Below are 21,081 nucleotides of genomic sequence, written 5' to 3' on the forward strand. Positions count from 1 at the left end.
TGTAACCTTTAACCAATTGAAAATGCTTACACAATATAAACACATATTAACAAAAGCACACAAACTGGACAAAATTTAAATGTTTGATTAATATTGTTCCCTTTGGTATCATTTCAGAAAGTGACTTACCGCCTTAACTTCCTTCTCTTTTAGTCGCCTCTTACTGAAAGATGTTTCATGCTTGTCTCCATCCTTTTCTTTCCTCTGTACACAGAAATAAGTACCAAAATAGTTTTACACATTTCAAGTGTTAAAGATTTTCTCAAATTCTCTTAATTAGAGATCTTGAGGTTGATTTTAGAAATATGCTTTCAGATTTAAATGTTTTATTTTCCAATGTTTTACAACAACAAAAATGAGGAAAACTTATAGAATGTGTCAAAGAAAGGACAGTATATCAGCCTAGAATAATACTTATCAAATTGGTTATTTGAACTAGCAATATCATTTTTGAACATCCATTTTATTGGAATTCCATATGAACATGAAATTTTTCATAATTCCACCCAAATTAAATACCATCCTTTTATCTCCAATTATATTACCAACCTTTTTTGACCTTGAAAATCGTGCACTGACTCGCAGCTTCTGTAGGATGGAAAGACGATGATGCGGGGACTTGTGACTCTTGTGGCTTTCCTCTCGTGGTGACTCAACTGGATCAGATAAAATAACTTTTAGCCTTTAAATCCAAAACGACTTTTATATGTACAACACACTAGGATTGTAAGACAGTATAGATATGAAACCTTTACTTGATATTCCATATTCTGTTAACCTATTGTAGTCATACCTGTATATACAGTGTATAATTCTTTTTTAAGCTAAACACTCATCATATTTATTTGAAACATATTCCAATTATTGATATTCTATATATTCCCAACAGGACATTCTGGGATAATCTTTTTCAAAATATATTTGGATACCACTTCTAAAACGTTAAATTTCTACAACATACAGCTGGATGCTCTGTCCTTCCTGAACCTCTGGTAGAACTGAGACAGGTATGAGATCATGGCGAGTTTGTCTGTGGCAGAACATTGTGTCATCTCCTCTCCAGTCATAACAGGGGCAATCCCAAACTCCCTCTGAGCCACGTCAAATGCAAACTGGCAGTTTTTGGCCCCCTCCTTTGAATTTAAACTGTTCATATCACTGCAACACAAAAAGCAACCTAGATCAGAAACAATTTATATTGATATAAAAAATGAAATGGTGATGCTGACTTTCTCTGAAAGAAAATATGTTATTTTTTGCAAGTAAAAGCCATGAAAGATTATGCCGGTATTTGGGTCTAGTAATCATTAAAATATTATCCACAAGTGCTACACAAAATACATGTAGGCCATTCTGATACAAAGATGCATTAAGTACATTGAACAGATCTATGCCTTTAATTTCACCAGGTTAATAGTCTATAATAATATTTTTTCTGAAACGCAGGTTCTGCACAAGAATATATAATGTGATTTTTTTTTCTGTCTAGAAAAACATTTTCATCTCATTGCTATGAAGTAGAAAATGTCTTCTCTTATTTACTTGTTAAAAGTAACCAACATAACAGCAGTATTTACATTGCGTTTGGTTTGAGGATGTTGATGAGATAACAGAGAGGAAATCCATTGCGCCAGGAGGATGTCAGGTCCACTATGTGTACTGTCCTGAATGTTCCTGTGTTCAACAGCTTCTGACACCATCGAAGTAATGTGTAACTGTCCACAAAGTCATCTGTTACAATGAAAGAATTTGTCTTAATACATGTAAATTATGAAAGGTTCATATATATATGAACATGGACAGTATAATCTTATTTCATTAATCCATTAAAAATTGTCCTGAATATAAACTTCAATTTAAACCTCCCATAACAATTTATTGTGTTGAAAATGGCATTGTATCAGAAACATCAGAATAATCAAACTGTGTTTGGAATCTTTAACATTACTCAAACTCAGCTTGGGATAAAATTCATCTTTTTCATTTATCAACATTTTATGAAGTGTTTATCTCCAGACTAGAACAATAATTTATTTTATGTTTATCTTCAGACTGGAAGAACAATAATTTGTTTCATAATTATCAGATACAAATCAAGATAAAAAGTAATGACAACTGCATGGTCACTGGATTCCACTATTAAAACATATTTTAGACTAGAATATGTCTGTAAGACATAAATGTCCTCACTGTCACTTGACACCCTGAATCACAGTTTGGTGAGGATTACATCAGTAGGTCCTGAGATTAGCTAGTTACATTACATCGGGGTGAGACGAGACAGGCTTGGACAGGACGGGTAACATTATATGCACCCTCATTTCATGGCAGGGACATAAAAACACATCATCCTTATCCCTACATGTTACAGACCACTCACCATTTCTAGCTCGCTTAGCAGGTATATCAATGATCTCGTCCAGGTTTGTACCATCGCCACAGTCATACAGATGTCGCATTTGCTCAGGTAAAATGGCCTTGAAATTTAAGTTGGGATACCTGGTTGGAGAAATTAAGTCAATGAAATATGAAATTACCTAAACTGGATTAAGTATTTATAATTGCCAATAACAATTGAATAAATAAATCTATTTTGTTAAATCACATTAAGTTTTCTCAGAAACATAAATTATATTAGAACTAATTTTGGTCCTTAAGTATTCAGGACAAGGATATAGAGAAACAGCCCAAAAAATGAAAAAAACAATGGTGTTAAGTATAAACATCACATGTTTTCTCAAAATAGTAAAATTCATTTATCAATAAGTGATAAAATCAATTCTTATCATCACATCCTATCAACAGCTGTGGTCATTTTAAGATGGTTTCCACTGTATGCAAGAAGCATGCATGCAAATATTGTATTCATGTGTTTTGAGAGGCTGCAGTATATTTATTTTTGTCTCCCTTTGATCACGAGAAACTGATGCTGACTTTATAGTGCTACCTCACTAAGATATACAGCGACACCCAACAGAGTCCCTTTATACAGACAAGCAGCCAACCTGTTGTACCACTACCAATGCTTCCATTTTACTTCAACTGTACCTTGTATTGGGGTCTATGGTGTACATATGGTGGTTTTTGTGAAGGTTTTCAGGCGTTGTCTGTGAGAGTCGTAGGAATATGCTTTCTCTCTCAGCCAACACCTGAAGAGGTGTCATCTTCCCCGATGCCCAGCGTCGAATCATCCATGCAGCGTCGAGACAGCTGAGGAATCCTCGGGCACAACCAGAACCAGTGGGCCAGAACGGCTGAAAATAAAAAACAAAATAAGGTAAAACACAATCTGCAAATACAACATAGATGCAGCAAGACCTGCAAACTTATCATGAATTGGAATGTACTTTATTCAAAACTTGAATCAAATGTATGAGAACAAAGGCGAAATAGCTATAACCATATGACTTGTTAGTTAATCTAGCTTTTTTCAATTTGGATGTATCATTTTATCACTTTATTTCAAAGAATTTGAATTTTTCTCTCATAAAGAAATAAATTTGATTTTTTCTCTCATAAAGATTCATGTTGTATAGTTTAATAGGGTTTAACATCCTTGAGACAACCAAAGTCACCTGAAGTTGGAACCTTCTACAATGAGAAGTGTTAAATACACCAATTTTCATGATTGGGGGTATTGATTTGATCCAAAAGCTGTACATATACATGTACTTATATATCTACCTGTTTTATTTTAAAATGCATGTGGTGCAATTGACATTTTGAACAATCATATTCTCTTATCCCCTATTGTTACATTTATGCTACCGGCATATAATTTCCTTTTTCAAAATTCCTCATAAATATAACCATAAGTTGATTCCAACATCTGTGTTCTATTCATTTCAGTCAAACTTTAATGTTAATGATGCTGAACCTATTTTTAAAGTCTTTAAACAAGATTGTTCACCTCCAGTAGACTGTCTCCGACTAGTCCAATCAACAAGTTATGACCATTTCTCTCTATGACTCGTGAGGCGTTTTGGGCAGCAAACATGGAGGTGAAATCAAACATGGCAATGTCAGGCTGACCGTAATGGTTGATTGCATAGTCCAGGTGAGGGAGCTGCTGATTGGTCGAGAAATCAGCAGCCTCCCTGGCATAGTCCATCAAACGATCCCGGTTAACATTGGCCGGGGACAGGAGGGAGGCAGTGTCAGGAAAATCCTAAGATAACAAATTTTGGTTAATTGGAATAAAAATATTTATAACAACAAATTTGGTTAATTGGAACAAATATATTTATAACAACAAATTTGGTTAATTGGAACAAATAAATTCATAACAACAAATTTTGGTTAATTGGAATAAAAATATTTAAGAACCTGTATGTGATTTGGCACAATGGCCTGTTAGCAACAATGTAACAAACACTTGACACACGAAAGTCTTCAACTTTATACTAGATTCTCAAAATCTAATATTTGAAAGACAAAGAAATTTCTTGAATTTAATGAGCTTTGAAAAATTCAGATCCATCACTGATTTTAGAGTTTGAAAAACTTTAACAAAATAATCAAATAGACTGTCAAAAATTATTTGATAACAAACGACTACCAGAGCATCGTCAAGTAAACTGATAGTAAAATCATGCTTACTCTTATAAGAACTCAGTTGTCCAGCAGACTGGTCCTAATATCACACTTACCCTTATCAGAACACCTTTGTCTAACAGACTGGTTTTCTTTGCTGTCATCACAAAATAATGAGTGTCATCCTTGTAGTACACAATATTCTCCAGATCTATGCCTGTTTGTTCTGTTAGATCTTTAAAGAATTTTTGGTTAAAGATGAAAGCCACACCACTGATTTCCTCTACACTGGCTTCCTCTGTAGTGTTACGGTTTATAAAGTTGGCAGTGATAGCTATTGCAAGCTTCCCACGAAATTCCTTCCTCCTGAAACCTGAAAATCAAAATCAAATAAAACCTCCATATGCATTGGCTTTCATCCTTTATTTCAGTTATTTAATGTTTATTTCAATGATCCTTAGACATCTGATATTAATAGCCTTTGATCCTTTTTTTCATTCCTGAACAAACTTTCTTTACAACTTTGCTACTTCCTATTTCCTTTTTAGCATCAGTTACAAAACATGAAGGTATAATCAATTTTAATTCTCAAGAGAGAATTGAATAATACTTCACTATAATAACCCTGTAAAAATACTTACCCTGCAGCGTGTTTCTCTTTCCATCAGCCCCAATAAGAACATCAAACTCATACTCTGACACTGGATGATCTGGTGGTTCCACTTTACAACGCCACCCAATGTCTTTAAAACAATTAATGAATCAGTAAAAAGACATTTTTTTTTATAAAAAAAGTGTATACCGGGTAACAATTAATGAACAAGAGGCCCAGAGGGCCTGTATCGCTCACCTGGTTTCATGAGATATGAAACAAGAGAACTATGCTTAAGTATATTTGTCACTGGTATTGCTATGTCAATATATCATAAGCATTTTATATGGACGTACATGAACATTGGTTTTATTGTAATTTTAAAAATATCAATTTAGCCAAATTGATCCCTTTTGGCCCGCCCCTCAGCCCCCCGGGGGGTCAGCCCCACCAATTGTACAATTTTGAATCTCTACCCCAAGGGGATGCTACCAGGCGAATATGAGCGATATCCATTGCTTAGTTTCAGAGAAGAAGTTGTTTATATCAATTTAGGCAAATTGACACCTTCTGGCCCGCCCCTCAGCCCCCAGGGGGGTCAGCCCCATCATTTGTACAATTTTGAATCCCTACCCCAAGGGGATGCTACCAGTCAATTATGAGAGATATTCATTGCTTAGTTTCAGAGGAGAAGTTGTTTATAACAATTTAGCCAAACTGGCCCCTTTTGGCCCTGCCCCTCAGCCCCAAGGTGGTCAGCCCCGTCATTTGTACAATTTTGAATCCTTACCCCAAGGGGGTGCTACCAGGCAAATATGAGCAATATCCATTGCTTGGTTTCAGAGGAGAAGTCGTTTATATCAATCAAGCCAAACAGGCCCTTTTTGGCCATGCCCCTAAGACCCCCAGGGGGTCAGCCCCACCATTTGTACAATTTTGAATTCCTACCTCAAGTAGGTGCTACCAGGCAAATATGAGAGATATCCATTGCTTAGTTTAAGAGGAGAAGTTGTTTATATCAATTTAGCCAAATTGACCCTGTTTGGCCCCGTCCCTCAGCCCCCCGGGGGGGTCAGCCCAATTATTTGTACAATTTTGAATGCCCACCACATAGTGATGCTACCAGACAAATATGAGTGACAGGCATTGCTCGGTTTCAGAGAAGAAGTCATTTATATCAATATAGCCAAATTGACCACATTCAGCCCCACCCCTCAGGCCCCCGGGGGGTCAGCCCCATCATTTGTACAATTTTGAATCCCCACCCCATAATGATGCTACCAGGCAAATATGAGCGATAGCCATTGCTTGGTTTGAGAGAAGAAGTCGTTTATATCAATATAGCCAGATTGACCACATTTGGCCCCACCCCTCAGGCCCCTGGGGGGTCAGCCCCATCATTTGTACAATTTTGAATCCCCACCCCATAGTGATGCTACCAGGCAAATATGAGTGATAGCCATTGCTTGGTTTCAGAGAAGAAGTCGTTTATATCAATAGCGCAAAAATGACCCCTTTTGGCCCCGCCCCAGAGGCCCCCAGGGGGTCAGCCCCATCATTTGTACAATTTTGAGTCCCCTACCCATAGGGATGCTTCTGACCAAATTTGGTCAAATTCTGATGTGTGGTTATGAAGAAGAAGTCAATTGTTGACGGACGGACGGACGACGGACGACGGACGACGGACGACAGACGGACGGACGGACGGACGGACGACGGACGACGGACGCAACGGTATGGCATAAGCTCACCTTGGTCCTTCGGACCAGGTGAGCTAATAAGTGTAATCATTCATAAACAAATGTACTCAAGACCATTCATAATCAATTATAAGACGATTCATTAATCAACGAAAGAAAATAGACAACCTAATACTGTGATTGCCCTAACTATTACAGCATTTACAATTGATCCCACATTTTTCAGTCATCACAAAATATTCAGACCAGCTCAGGTTAAAGGAACAATTTCATATACATTTTATATGCAGAAGTAGAAGTTAAGCAAATTCCATCACAATCAGCAGAAGTTGAGGCAAATTCCATCTCAATCACAGTGAATCAGTAATGAATTTTAGTAATGCCTAAGGTTTCTCAACATTTCCTTTTTAATTTTGTTATATAGTACATTGTAAAACTAATGATTTTCATGGAGGCACCTATATGATTATACTAGATCTCCTCTTACAGTATAGGAAGGTATCATGTTTTCTTCCCTGTTCATAAAATCATATATGATGGACAGGTTTCTTAGACTCTTTGTGCCTCTGCAAAACTCCTATATCGATAACCCATAACTTGGCCACTATCCAAAGGTGTTATTTCCGTACAAATAATTTTGAAGGATTTGAATTTGTGATCGACTCTCCTGACATATTCATGCAAAAATAATTCTGACACAAAATATAAGTAATTTCCAGTATTCAGAAAAAAGAGTGTGTTTTTTAAACAAGTACCACTTCTTACTCATCAAAGGAGAGTGTTTATGGTTTAAATACTAACTGTGAGTGGACTGGTCCTCAGGTGGTTCTAGAAGATCCTCGAATCCCACATTACAGTGAATCTCCACCCCCAGGATCAGTGCTGCTTTCATCAGGATACATTGGAGCTGTCGAATACCTATAAACAAGGCCAAGTTAAGGTTAGGGTGTTCTAAAGTATTCAATCAATATGCACTACCAAACTGGAAGATTTTACATTTTTCACTCAATTCATTAAAACTAAGTTATACCACCTGGTTTGGGTTCTGGGACACAGATTCAGTTAGCAGTTAGTCGTAAAAGAAATTGTCTATAATTGGATATCTTATATTTCTCCTCCACACTTCAATGTATTCTATTTAGTTGTTTGTATTATTTTATCAAGCATTCACTCTTTTATCACATTTAGTACTCAGAATTTCTTCTATATGGCCTTGAAACTATGTTATCTATTTAGCTATATTATTAAGTGAATTACAAAGAGCATATTTCAACTGTATATCTTTATTAAACTCATGAACTAATCACCTGGCAATTTGCAAGCAAAAGTGAAAGTGCATTAGGACAATACTAAGAGATATACTCACTGATGTGATCGATGGCACCAGCGCAGAATTTTCCGAAGAACTTTTTAGCACCAAGGTTTTTGAGGTCAGTGATGAGGTAGGGCCAGAGATGAAGGACATTGTTTCTTGAGAAACTGTCCCTCTTCTCCAGCAGCACCACACGTGCACCCAACAGGGCACACTCGATGGCCGTCCTCAATCCACATGGTCCTGCTCCAATCACTAGGACCTGGAAAGCACAGCGTTTGGTGATGTTTAAATACCATATTTATAAAGAAATAAACACTTGTCTGGTAATGAGTGGAAGAGCCCACACATACCTGTATTGATCAGCGGAATATTCAGCAATGTTATTTTGTTATCTGTAATGCAGGCCCCCAATTTGGAGTCAGAGTTTATATTTTCCATCTTGGTTTATTGAGGAATAAACATATGGCTACATGAATTAGATTTCACAGCTTTTTAGTACTGTGTTGGATTTTACTATAGTTGAATGCATAATGTGCATAGCAGTTAGTTTATCTTGACTGTTCTTTATCCACTAATTGGCTTAATTCCATTTAGTGTAAATGAAAAGTGTTTGGAGAAATATCATTGTTATCATATCCCAATGTAAGTAATTGAATTATATTAAATTTAAAAGGTCAATTCAGCAGCTGGCACATGACATAGAAAACCTGGAGTTTATACATACATCATATTGCATGAAAACTTTTTTTTTAGTTTTGATATTATATGTTTATTTGTTAAGTCAATCTTAAGCTAATATGACCAGTATCCTTAGTAAATCATACACATCTGTTGTTTAGACTGTCTATGTCGCCATGTGCCCATGGCTGGGTGCCATATGCTGTAAGTAATGCTATGTTGTCTTCACTCTGTATTAAGTTTATCACTTTCATATTTGATGTCAAGAATATAGGTTTACTTCATATTATATTTCTAATCCTTTTAAATTCTGTGATCTGATCTTTACCTATACCATTTTCTATTCACTACGTAAATTTATTATTGGTATTATATATGATTCAATTTGACACCATTTTGACAGCACATTCTTATTCTTCAGAAAGTAAGCACCATTTTCAGAAAACATACCAACAGTGTTTTCCACTGATAATAACTGTCATGATACACTCCAAACTTGTATCATGACACCCCTATTAAATTCTGCATGAGGTTCAAATAACGATGACTATATGTGTTTATACCATTATATAAAACAGAATTTCACCAACTCATGACATAATGTCATGCTGACTAGTCAATACAAAAGCAGGACTGCATGTCCACAGACAATCTAACTGGTACTGTGTGTAAGATCTGTCTGGACAGTGGCTGAATCTCTCCTTTGTCTTACAGGTAATCACTGCCATCAAAGACTTGTGGCATCAAGCCTCAGACACTTCAGCTTTAATTCCCTTTGTGGCTACAGACTTAACACTAATGAAATTGTTTCAACCCGATCAATTGCTCTGGTATGTACATTTACTTAGTGTCCAAAGTGTAGATGGTCTTCCATTTATTGGTTAGCTTAAAGACAAGTAAGCATCAATTGCATTGTCAAGATTATATCATCTACAGTCATAATGAAGGAATGACACCTGAGAAATTGGAAAGGTTGAAATGGGGGCTAGTTTCTTCAGCTGAGTTTTGGATTGGATAAAAGCCCAAACATTCTATATATCCATGACACCAATTTAACCATAATATAACAAGGTTGTGTTTGAGCTATTCTCTCCTACCCTTGCTCCATATACCTACCCTAGTGTCTGAGCAGGACTCCCCCTTCCTGTACTCCTTGAGCCCCGCTCGCTTGTCGAGCTTTGCCCAGACTGTCTGAGCCTTCCATGAGGTGATACGGTTGCGGAGTCTGCGGTAGAAGTGTCTATGGGTAGTGTGCTTGATGTCCAACTCCTCGCATAGTTGTTGGAATGTGGACAGAATATGCTTACATGTGCCTGCCTTGATGAAGTCGTCAAACAAGAGGTCCACTGAAACTTCCCCTACCTCGCCATGGCGATAATCCATAATGCATCTCTATAACCTGTAACAAAAAAAAAAAAAACAAAAAAAAGCTGTTAGTGGATGATTATTTCAATGCTGAAGCAAATGTCCATTAATTATTTCAACATTTTTTGGAACATAAGACAACCAGGTATTATGTGCAAATCAAAGACAGACACAGTTGGCCCAAATCTCAAACAAACAAAAATTCTGACCATGGATCTTGTTCAACTCTTAAAATTCCCAGTTGGATTGAAACTACAGAGGTTTAAATATTGTAAAGATACAATATTTTTTTTAAACCTTTGCCTGCTAACTCTTTAACCATTATCAAGAAAAAGTATCTATTTCTCTACAGCACGTTAATCTATACTTAATATCTAGCATTGGTATGCTAAATATCATTGGGGTTCACACTCTAATGCAAATAGTCGACCTGGATCAATTCGCTGTCAATCACAACAACCTTTTTATTACAGCAGGCGTTTTTACAGGGCTTGAATCATTGTAAAGCTCACACGTACAGAACACCATGAAACACCACCACCAGTGTGAATTGTATCCTCCAGGGATGTTGGTCATGTCATGTTTTCCTGCTGTACAGGCTAGATAGTGTTAATCATATACATAAGCTGGTAGTTTTCCCCACAAGATATTTTGCATTGAGAGCCAGTAATTTTAGTGATATACAATGTATGTGGACCTATCACACAGGCCTAAAACTGGGAAATAATGTAGACATCACTGCTTTGACTGACAGACTTTGAAATAGAAACCCTCTGATCATTTACCGGTGTGATATTAGACCCAGCGAGTATTTATCAGATCTGTCACTGACAGTCCATGGGGATGACACACAGGTAATGGTCGGTATCCTCACATTCAGGGTGACCCCAGTAGGACCAGGCTATCAACATTAACAGTACAGCTATGAATGTCCTCATATGTACACATACAGATGAACTTACCAGGGGTAGATCAAGTGATTTAGTAATAACACTGGGACCTAGTAGCCTGAAGATGTTATACATACACAAAGGGCCCAGTAGGTCCTGACTGAATCATATACGTACTTATATTGAATTACAACAAAACTATTTGCCAGGTAATTATATATTATGGTCCTATATAGTACATGTGCTTTCGCATGATTGGATGCTGATCATGACCATCAGTAGGAACAGGCCTATTGTGAAATTTGTTTTGTTTTATTATGGGGTTTAACATATTTGCTATAGTCAGGGTCATATGAGGACAGCTATTGTGACAGGTAGCAAACAAGGTTAATTGGACCTGTTTAGATGATAGTTTGATGTGTATTGTACAGGGGAGACAGTCTTTAATTTATCAATTACATTTGTACAATGCACTTAGGGCCAGCTATATGTCTTTGATTTTTTTAGCAATGCTAGCTACATAAATAAGTTTTAGAGTTTATTTATGGTAATTGGAACTGGATGCCTCCAGGATACAGTAACCATGGTAAAGATTACATGTTTCCAATTCAATCTTCACTATTTCAGTGTCATATTTCAGGACTACAATGATATAAAATACAAGAACCAGGAGTAAATCACAAATAAATATTTACATTTCCCAACAAAAAGGGCATGTAATCCAACAGATACAACATTGGAGGGGTGACCACCCCAGTAAATGGACCATGAGGTGATGGTAGTCACAGAGATATCTTGAGACCACATGGCCTTATGGCCTAGCTGTTAACACCTGATGTCAGACTATAGGATAACCTAGATAATCTCCTCTGACAATCAGATTAGTAAGGTCATCCATATCATTGGCCATTGTCTTGCTATCTCAACCCTGACCCTGCAGCCCTGGCTGCTGGAAAATTGTACCCGTGTACATGTGGTGTATGATGTCCCTTCCTCTCAAATGATCCAGAATCCTCCAAAATTCTGATGGTTTCTGGTCTAACAAGTAATCCTAAAACATTGTAACTCTGAAAACTTTACAGTAATTTTGAAAACAAAACTGGTCCTGTTTTTGAAATCCAGACCTCTAAACAAAACCTACTGTAAATGATCCCTATATATACCCTTATCATTATAATGCCAACTTTACTCAGGCAATAATGAGTTTACAATGCATTTTAAAAGTCAGAGATGAAAATAGACTAAGGGCAAAAAGGCTGAAAATTAGATTACTCAATCTTTTCAATGGGAAAAATTACAAGTTTACATTACACTGATAATCGGCTGAACATTTTCATCTCTGAAAAGTACATGTATTGTATACTAAAGTTAATACATTCTATTCAAAATTAACTTTGAATAATGTTTAAACAAGATTTTCAAATGAGTGAAACATGAAAGCATCTGCAGCTATTATTTTGTGCAAAATCAGATTTAACAGGAAGTGTTTGCTGTTACATTAGACAACTTTCATAAACATTGCATGTGTAAATGAATTACACACAAGGCTGTTGTATATACATTATAATATATATGTAATCCATCCAGAAATTCATTCACACAAGAGAAACAAAATGATTTTCTTTCCTGAATGAGATACAACACTATGTACATATAGTTAAGGGTATGTATATGTGAGACTTGAGATTAGAACTAACATAAGTACACAGTAGACAGATAAACCTTATGATAGTTTATAAACATCTTACTGTTTATAGTAAACCTGATACATACCAGGTAGATTGTGTTTACTCTCACCTGGAAAACTGAAGTGGAAAGCTGTAGAAATTAGTGTAGACTAGATCTCGACATCTATAACCGGAATATTTGATAAAGTCATACACAGGTTGTACATTCCGATACCATGTTTTGTGGTTATTATTAAATTCCGAGACGATTTGTGGAACCAAATTTAAGTGCCCAGGCTAAGCAGGATTCCAGCAATACATGTGGTATACATAAGAAGCAGCCAAGGCCATGCTGACCAAAATATTTCCTTTTCATGTGAAACAAGATCTGCTTTTGGCAGTGCTGCCTTCTATTTTAAAGAATAACTCTGAGGGCCAAAATCTTTTGAAAATTCTTCATCTGATATTAGTATGAAGACATTTGGTGTAGAAGTCCTATAGTATAAGTGTCAGGGCAGGTATAATACAAACAGACACACACTATATACATATACTATCTGTAGTATCCATGTCACCTGTCAGCATTGGTATACATCATTGCATGTGTATGTGTTCCTAACAACTTCTAAACAGTACTTACATCACCACAGTCCTACCAGAACTCTTCAGGATAACACATAATCCGTTATAATGGAGTGATAGCACATCTTTACTACTGGAACTGCAGTACACACACAGTGCTGAAGTCTTCAGTAATTATCCCATGACAGATCATAGTGGGAGTGAAAGAGTAATGAAAGACTTCCGGTTTTATTGTTATGTGGAGCATGGAGATATGTGGGGAAATCCAATTACCATGAGACACACATGAACCATCCCTATATACATACATGCTGGTGTAGTATTGTGTAACTATAAGTACCTTATACATAGTGTACTGGGGTGTTTATTGGTGTACATTGTATATGAGTGTCTATCAAAGGCACACACCTTCCTTTTATGTTTCTTAACTTAAGGTGTTTACGTTAGGCTGTTTAAGTCTACATAGGTAAGTATACTGTATCTGTAATAGGGTGTGACACGATATTAAAAGTTCACCTAGGTGGAGAATTCAACCAAAGCAAGGAATGTGAATTTTTGTAATATAACCCAGAAATACCCAGTTTTAAAAACTATTAAAATAAACAGAAACTTTATACCATTATATAATTTCTAATCATGTATTCCTTCCTCACATTTAAATCATAATGACATTCCAAGTACAACATCACTTTAAATTTGGCTTACATTAATTAATCATTATACATTCTTTGCATAAATTAATATACCAGGTAAAATTAAATAATGAATACTTCAAGGTGAGAATACATTTTTACTGTTATTTCCGAGCTTTACAACCAAGTTCTGCATTTATAGGAATATAAAATCATGAAAATTTGATTCATGATTAGTTATGGCATAAAAAGCCACAAGGTTATACATAAATGTCTCATTTCATTATTGTATAGGGACGTATTGCCTGTATATGTGATGTCCATAACATGTCATGTGTGGTGAATTCCATTACCCTGCTACAATATATGTATTCATTTTCATCTAATCACAATATCATTCCTCACTGTGAAATGTATAAACATGTGATATAAATACCAATTATTAAGAGAATGTACTTTAATATACAGCTGAGGTGGACAGATTGTGGAGGTGACAGGTCTGTAATATGTATACAAATGTACTATAGCATCACATGCATGAGCTTGTCCGTTAAGTTTCTTTCAGCTAGTGTGTTTCTATTAAGCTGTCACCAAATTTTTTGGTGTTTTTTTCTCCAATACTGCTGGTGAGTCTGCTGCAGCAACAATGTCATTATTCCATACAGTAAACAATACTTAACTGTCATCAGAGACATCAATTGTTTTGTATAACAATGCATATACAATATAATCATAAAGCACATGATTCTGCATCAAAACCATTGATGTCAAAGGCCACCGGATTTATGCAAGACCATGTCTATATATAAGTTTGTTTACATTTCTGTAAAATGTACTTATTCCTGCAGAAATACAAAATAACTTGAAAAAGATCTTTTAGCATCTGATTAACTTGTTTTGCTATGTATGAAACTGTACGTGCACATGTACATTCACTACTGGCTAGTAATGCAGGATATATGATCACTGACAAACACATGTACAGGAGCTGACAGATGATCTGACTGACCCTGATGGACAGATCTAGACAAGACAGACAAACACAGCCAGCTAGTCCACAATTAGTCTCCCATCTTTTTCACCCAGCAGACTTTCCATGTTTTTGCTTTCTGCAACGGATGTTATTTTCTGAGGGTAATTATAGGCTCTCATCGATGATGGGATGTTTGGCCTTCTTAGGGGCCCAACATGTTGAAGATCTTCCTGTATTTGTCAAGTACTAGTGGTGGTAGATTGAGTGGATGAAAATCGAATGCAGACTTTGTCCTGGAACAATGCTGCATTGCAAAGTATTGATCCCAAACTACATCAATAGATCAAGGCTATAAGCTCTTTCTGATATAAGTCTCTACCACTAGCTTCAATTGTTCCATCTTCTGTTCATTAATATTTTCATAAGGAATATTCAATTAAAAAGATCTTTTTCTAATAATTAAAATGCATGTAAAGTTGTTGAATTGATAGCAATGGGATATATTATTAGCAGTACAATTAACTTAAATTTTTAAAAATCATGAAGATATAACGTTTTTGACCTTCTGGCTATAATCAATCACTAAATACCAAGATTAACCTACAATGTAGCTAGACCTCAAAGCTGGCCTACATGGTGATTGATATTCCATTAATATCAATAGAAATTTTCATGGAATTATTAGTGAATTACTTAAAGGGATTCATGCTGATCTTTACAATTATTCTAAAATGTATTTGATGGCATTCCATTTCGAATAGCAACATTTTACTATCTTCTGAATTTATATATATATATTTGTCATGCTAAGCTATTAATGAAGCTTAATTTTTTATATCATAATGGCAAGATTTGAATTTCTCCCCTGAACAATTATTTTCTTTCATTAGGTATAAGACTCTCGAAAGAATTCAGTCACTGTCAGAATAATTAATAAGTTCATTCATCAAATATTTCATCAAAACTGAAATATTACACATTAAACTGTTGGGAAGACAGAATTTCTTTTATCAAACAGTACAATTTCTATGCTCGACCAACAAATAAACTGGTATATGCCACTAACTATTTGAAGTCACAAGTTCTTGCATCCAAATTGAGTGAGTTACCAAACTGATCTAACCACATTTGTCTGGAGGTCAAATCTAATCAGCAACACATGTCTGTGGTACAACTGATTTGCTTTTCCTACATCTACAATGATAAAATAACATCAATCCCTGTGTGGCACAGAATCAAAAGTAAGGGGTATACCAGTACTATTGCCACAAAGCTGCTATCCTCTTCCCCTCATCCTCTCTTTAGTATCCTCCCCTCCCCAAATCATAAGCCTTATGTTACCACTCAACGCATGATTTTTGTTGATATCACCTTCTTCTTTCCTTCCAAATTATAAGCAATTCTATTTGTCAGTCTTTCTTGAACCTTAAATAAATCAGTTAGTAGTTTACATCTTTTTTCTGCTAGAAACAAACACATCTGACAGCTAATTACCATAGAAAGAAGACAGTTGCCAAACAGGAAACTACTTATAAATTAAAACCCAGACGGAGAAGCAAACACCTAAAAACAGTTGATTCATTTGCTACTTTTGGAGGGATTAATATGCATGAACACATTCCAGTTGTACATGCATTTGGAAAAATTGACATGATAATGCACTGTAGCTATATGCATTACCATTTGCCGTATATACAACCTCTTGTAGCAATAATATACACTAATACAGCTTAATGTCAAAAAGATTGTCTTATATAGGGATAAAGATTATAGGTGTACTTTCATTTGAATCATTGAAAGTGAAAACATAGTCTTGCCTTTCCTTATGTATATACCTTATCATTAAACTCCAAGCTTTAATATTATAATACAGTGTAGAGAGAAATCACCAGTATATTCTATAACAAATTCTTCATGTCATAATTATAATTTGTCACAAATTAAATACAAGAGGCCCAATGGGCCTGTATCGCTCACCTGGCTCTAGAGCAAATTTGCAGTTGATTGAGGTCATTTCTACAGATACTATGCTGATAACAACTTTATTCAAATATCAGAGTAAGCTAAGTTTATTCATGTCAATATATTTTTTAGTCCCTCATTCCAGCATACTATTGGCCTAAGATCGGGTCTTGGCTCTTTGCTCTAAGCATGCTACAGACAGGCCCAATATCAAGTCCCTGGGCCTCTTGGTTATTGAGAAGAAGTGTTTTAAAGATTTTAACCTAATTGACCCATGTGACCTTGAATGAAGGTCAAGGTCATCTATTTGAACAAACTTGGTAGCCCTTCACCCAAGCATGCTACAGGCCCAATATCAATTCCCTGGGCCTCTTGGTTATTGAGAAGAAGTCGTTTGAATATTATAACCTATTTGACAAATGTGACCTTGAATGAAGGTCAATGTCATTTATTTTAACAAACTTGGTAGCCCTTCACTTTAGAATGCTACAGGCCCAATATCAAGTCCCTGGGTCTCTTGGTTATTGAGAAGAAGTCGTTTGAAGATTATAACCTTTTTGACCCATGTGACCTTGAATGAAGGTCAAGGTCATTTATTTTAACAAACTTGGTAGCCTTTCACCCCAGCATGCTACAGGCCCAATATCAAGTCCCTGGGCCTCTTGGTTATTGAGAAGAAGTCGTTTGAAGATTATAGTGTATTTGACCCATGTGACCTTGAATGATAGTCAAGGTCATTTATTTTAACAAACTTGGTAGCCCTTCACTTTAGCATGCTACAGGCCCAATATCAAGTCCCTGGGCCCTAGTTATTGAGAAGAAGTCGTTTGAAGATTATAACCTATTTGACAAATGTGACCTTGAATGAAGGTCAATGTCATTTATTTTAACAAACTTGGTAGCCTTTCACCCCAGCATGCTACAGGCCCAATATCAAGTCCCTGTGCCTCTTGGTTATTGAGAAGAAGTCTTTTGAAGATTATAGCCTATTTGACCCATGTGACCTTGAATGAAGGTCCAGGTCATTTATTTTAACAAACTTTGTAGCCCTTGACCCCAGCATGCTACAGGCTAAATATCAAGTCCCTGGACCTCTTGGTTATTGAGAAGAAGTCGTTTGAAGATTATAGTGTATTTGACCCATGTGACCTTGAATGATAGTCAAGGTCATTTATTTTAACAAACTTGGTAGCCCTTCACTTTAGCATGCTACATGCCCAATATCAAGTCCCTGGGCCCTAGTTATTGAGAAGAAGTCGTTTGAAGATTATAACCTTTTTGACCCATGTGACCTTGAATGAAGGTCAAGGTCATTTATTTTAACAAACTTGGTAGCCTTTCACCCCAGCATGCTACAGGCCCAATATCAAGTCCCTGGGCCTCTTGGTTATTGAGAAGAAGTCGTTTGAAGATTATAGTGTATTTGACCCATGTGACCTTGAATGATAGTCAAGGTCATTTATTTTAACAAACTTGGTAGCCCTTCACTTTAGCATGCTACAGGCCCAATATAAAGTCCCTGGGCCCTAGTTATTGAGAAGAAGTCGTTTGAAGATTATAACCTATTTGACCCATGTGACCTTGAATGAAGGTCAAGGTCATTTATTTTAACAAACTTGGTAGCCTTTCACCCCAGCATGATACAGGCCAAATATCAAGTCCCTGGGTCTTCTGGTTATTGAGAAGAAGTTGTTTGAAGATTATAGTGTATTTGACCCCTGTGACCTTGAATGAAGGTCAAAGTAATTTATTTTAACAAACTTGGTAGCCCTTCACTTTAGCATGCTACAGGCCCAATATCAAGTCCCTGGACCTCTTGGTTATTGAGAAGAAGTCGTTTGAAGATTATAACCTATTTCACAAATGTGACCTTGAATGAAGGTCAAGGTCATTTATTTTAACAAACTTGGTAGCCCTTCATCCTAGCATGCTACAGTCTCAATATCAAGTCCCTGGGCCTCTTGGTTATTGAGAAGAAGTCGTTTGAAGATTATAGTCTATTTGACCCGTGTGACCTTGAATGAAAGTCAAGGTCATTTATTTTAACAAACTTGGTAGCCCTTCACCCCAGCATGCTACAGGCCCAATATCAGGTCCCTGGGGCTTTTGGTTATTGAGAAGAAGTCGTTTGAAGATTATAGCGTATTTGACCCCTGTGACCTTGAATGAAGGTCAAAGTAATTTATTTTAACAAACTTGGTAGCCCTTCACCCAAGCATACTACAGGCCCAATATGAAGTTCCTGGGCCTCTTGGTTATTGAGAAGAAGTTGTTTAAATGAAAAAGTTGACGCCGGACGGACGGCCGGACAGACGGACGGACGACGGACGCCGCACCATGGCATAAGCTCACTTGCCCTTCGGGCAGGTGAGCTAATAATTAAGTATATAATAAATAATATCTAGTTGGGTCCGGTACTGACTGACAATACAACTGCAGACAAAAAATAGTATTTTTAAAAATGGGTAGGGCTGGTGAATATATCGCCAGACTAAGATTCTACTTTACAGTTACATGTATATATTTATAACAGGAACTGGGAAACAATGTTGCTCTATATATTTAACAAATTCTCAAAATACACATTCCAACATACATTATTCCCAGCCTTGGGGTATACACAGTGTAAATATTTTAAGCTTTGATACTGCATTCCGATCATATACAAACATACAAGCTAAACAACAGTAGAAAAGAATTTAATTTGTGGTCAGAGAAATTCCAGCCATGACAGTTTTTTTCATTTGTATCATGATTCAATACTTACGATGTCACATTAATTTACACAATTGGTTAATAATTTTCTTTATTAATGAATTATTATTCTGTGTATTAGAATAGACATGCACTAATGTATCAAGGAAACTTTTCAATATTATAAAGGGAAACTTTGATGGGAAACTTTATTTATTTTACAACAATTGCGAAACAATTAAATAATCACCCTTGTTGGACTGGATGGGATGGGATGGGTGCAAGGGATCTTACTGCGGGAGGAAATCAAGAGTGCCCCATATACCATTTCACGTCCAATCAGGGATTGAACCCTTGCCTCATAGGTGAAAGCACAGCCCCTGTGGGTGAAAGGGAAGTGTGTTACCACTGTGCTACTTGTGATGGACCACCCTTTAGATTACATTGAGCTTGTGTCACTATATGATTTTATCTATTATTATGGCCTTGTTAATTGAGAAGACACTTGTTTTACATATTATTGTTGAGATGGAATATATAGTGCACAATCTAGAGTCAAAGGCACTTCAATATCCATTGTATATATATACATTCCGTCTCTTGACATTGGTTGATTGGTTCATGCAGGTTTTCCATCTTCTTTCACCTGGTTAGAGCTGTGTTCAGGTGATGTGATGGGGCTGGTAGCTGAGGCCACCTAGGCCTGTAACCCCCTCAGGAGAGTTTGGTACCCTGTCTAATCATGGACGTTCTCATGGCCAGACAGCTCTTTTGAACAGACATGGGCGTGCATCTAAGGCTGGCTGGGTCATCTGCAGGCAGTCTTCTTTAGTCGCATGTCAAACACCATAGGACTCTCGAAGTTGAAGGTAATACCGTATTTGACCTAAGGGCGCAGGGCGCGAGTAATTGACAGTGGGGGCGCCCTTATTAAGATTAGTTATTCTGAAGTTTTATGAAACAGACTATATCTTATAGCAGAATACCCAAGGTTGTGGAAACGGTAAAATATTCAGTCATAAAAATATTCCAGATGAAGATATCTATTCATTATCATATATTAAGCTTGAACATCACTTGAATATTCCTGTAAACTTGTAAACCATGCCAGCTTATCTTTAGACCAGAGAACGTGTGTTCCACCATTTATGTTCAAATGGAACTCTTTTGTGTTCTATTTATAGACACAGGTAATTGTCCAGATCATATATCAGACATCGTTTTCTTTGACCTAATAATTGATTGTCCAGATCATATATCAGACATCGTTTTCTTTGACCTAATAATTGATTTACAATGTCTTTTACTAGCTTTCTGTTCTGAACAAAAGTTATTTATCAACAAGTGTGAAGTCTTTTACTTTATCTTCAATTAAAGATGGTAAGTAATTTAGTTATTATTTGTATGTGTGTTTAGTTTCGGGTGCTCTTTGCACTGACGTGTCATCTGTAGGAATAGACAAAATGTGACGAAAACTTGTGTTCCAGTTACTTAATTT

General features: G+C 36.4%; 1 protein-coding gene across 8 annotated transcripts in view; it reads right to left on the reverse strand.

The window, feature by feature from the left end:
- LOC117327417 (protein-methionine sulfoxide oxidase mical3b-like) overlaps positions 1–21,081 on the reverse strand; it is a 57,130-nt gene that overhangs the window by 22,162 nt on the left and 13,887 nt on the right. For 7 of the 8 annotated variants that reach the window (XM_033884376.1, XM_033884378.1, XM_033884377.1 and 4 more), the window contains exons 2-13: positions 9,935–10,217; positions 8,192–8,399; positions 7,627–7,743; positions 5,175–5,276; positions 4,650–4,906; positions 3,911–4,168; positions 3,049–3,254; positions 2,381–2,499; positions 1,578–1,731; positions 962–1,158; positions 550–656; positions 130–204 (exon numbers count right to left, since the gene is read on the reverse strand). In XM_033884376.1, the coding sequence (XP_033740267.1) occupies positions 130–204; positions 550–656; positions 962–1,158; positions 1,578–1,731; positions 2,381–2,499; positions 3,049–3,254; positions 3,911–4,168; positions 4,650–4,906; positions 5,175–5,276; positions 7,627–7,743; positions 8,192–8,399; positions 9,935–10,201 (2,067 nt within the window). In that variant the 5' untranslated portion in view covers positions 10,202–10,217. Of the gene's footprint in view, positions 1–129; positions 205–549; positions 657–961; positions 1,159–1,577; positions 1,732–2,380; positions 2,500–3,048; positions 3,255–3,910; positions 4,169–4,649; positions 4,907–5,174; positions 5,277–7,626; positions 7,744–8,191; positions 8,400–9,934; positions 10,218–13,380; positions 13,486–21,081 lie in introns of those variants that run through there. The other variant, XM_033884372.1, reaches the window with a different exon arrangement.

The sequence above is a fragment of the Pecten maximus genome, chromosome 5, assembly GCF_902652985.1.
Source record: "Pecten maximus chromosome 5, xPecMax1.1, whole genome shotgun sequence".
Classification (NCBI taxonomy): domain Eukaryota; kingdom Metazoa; phylum Mollusca; class Bivalvia; order Pectinida; family Pectinidae; genus Pecten; species Pecten maximus.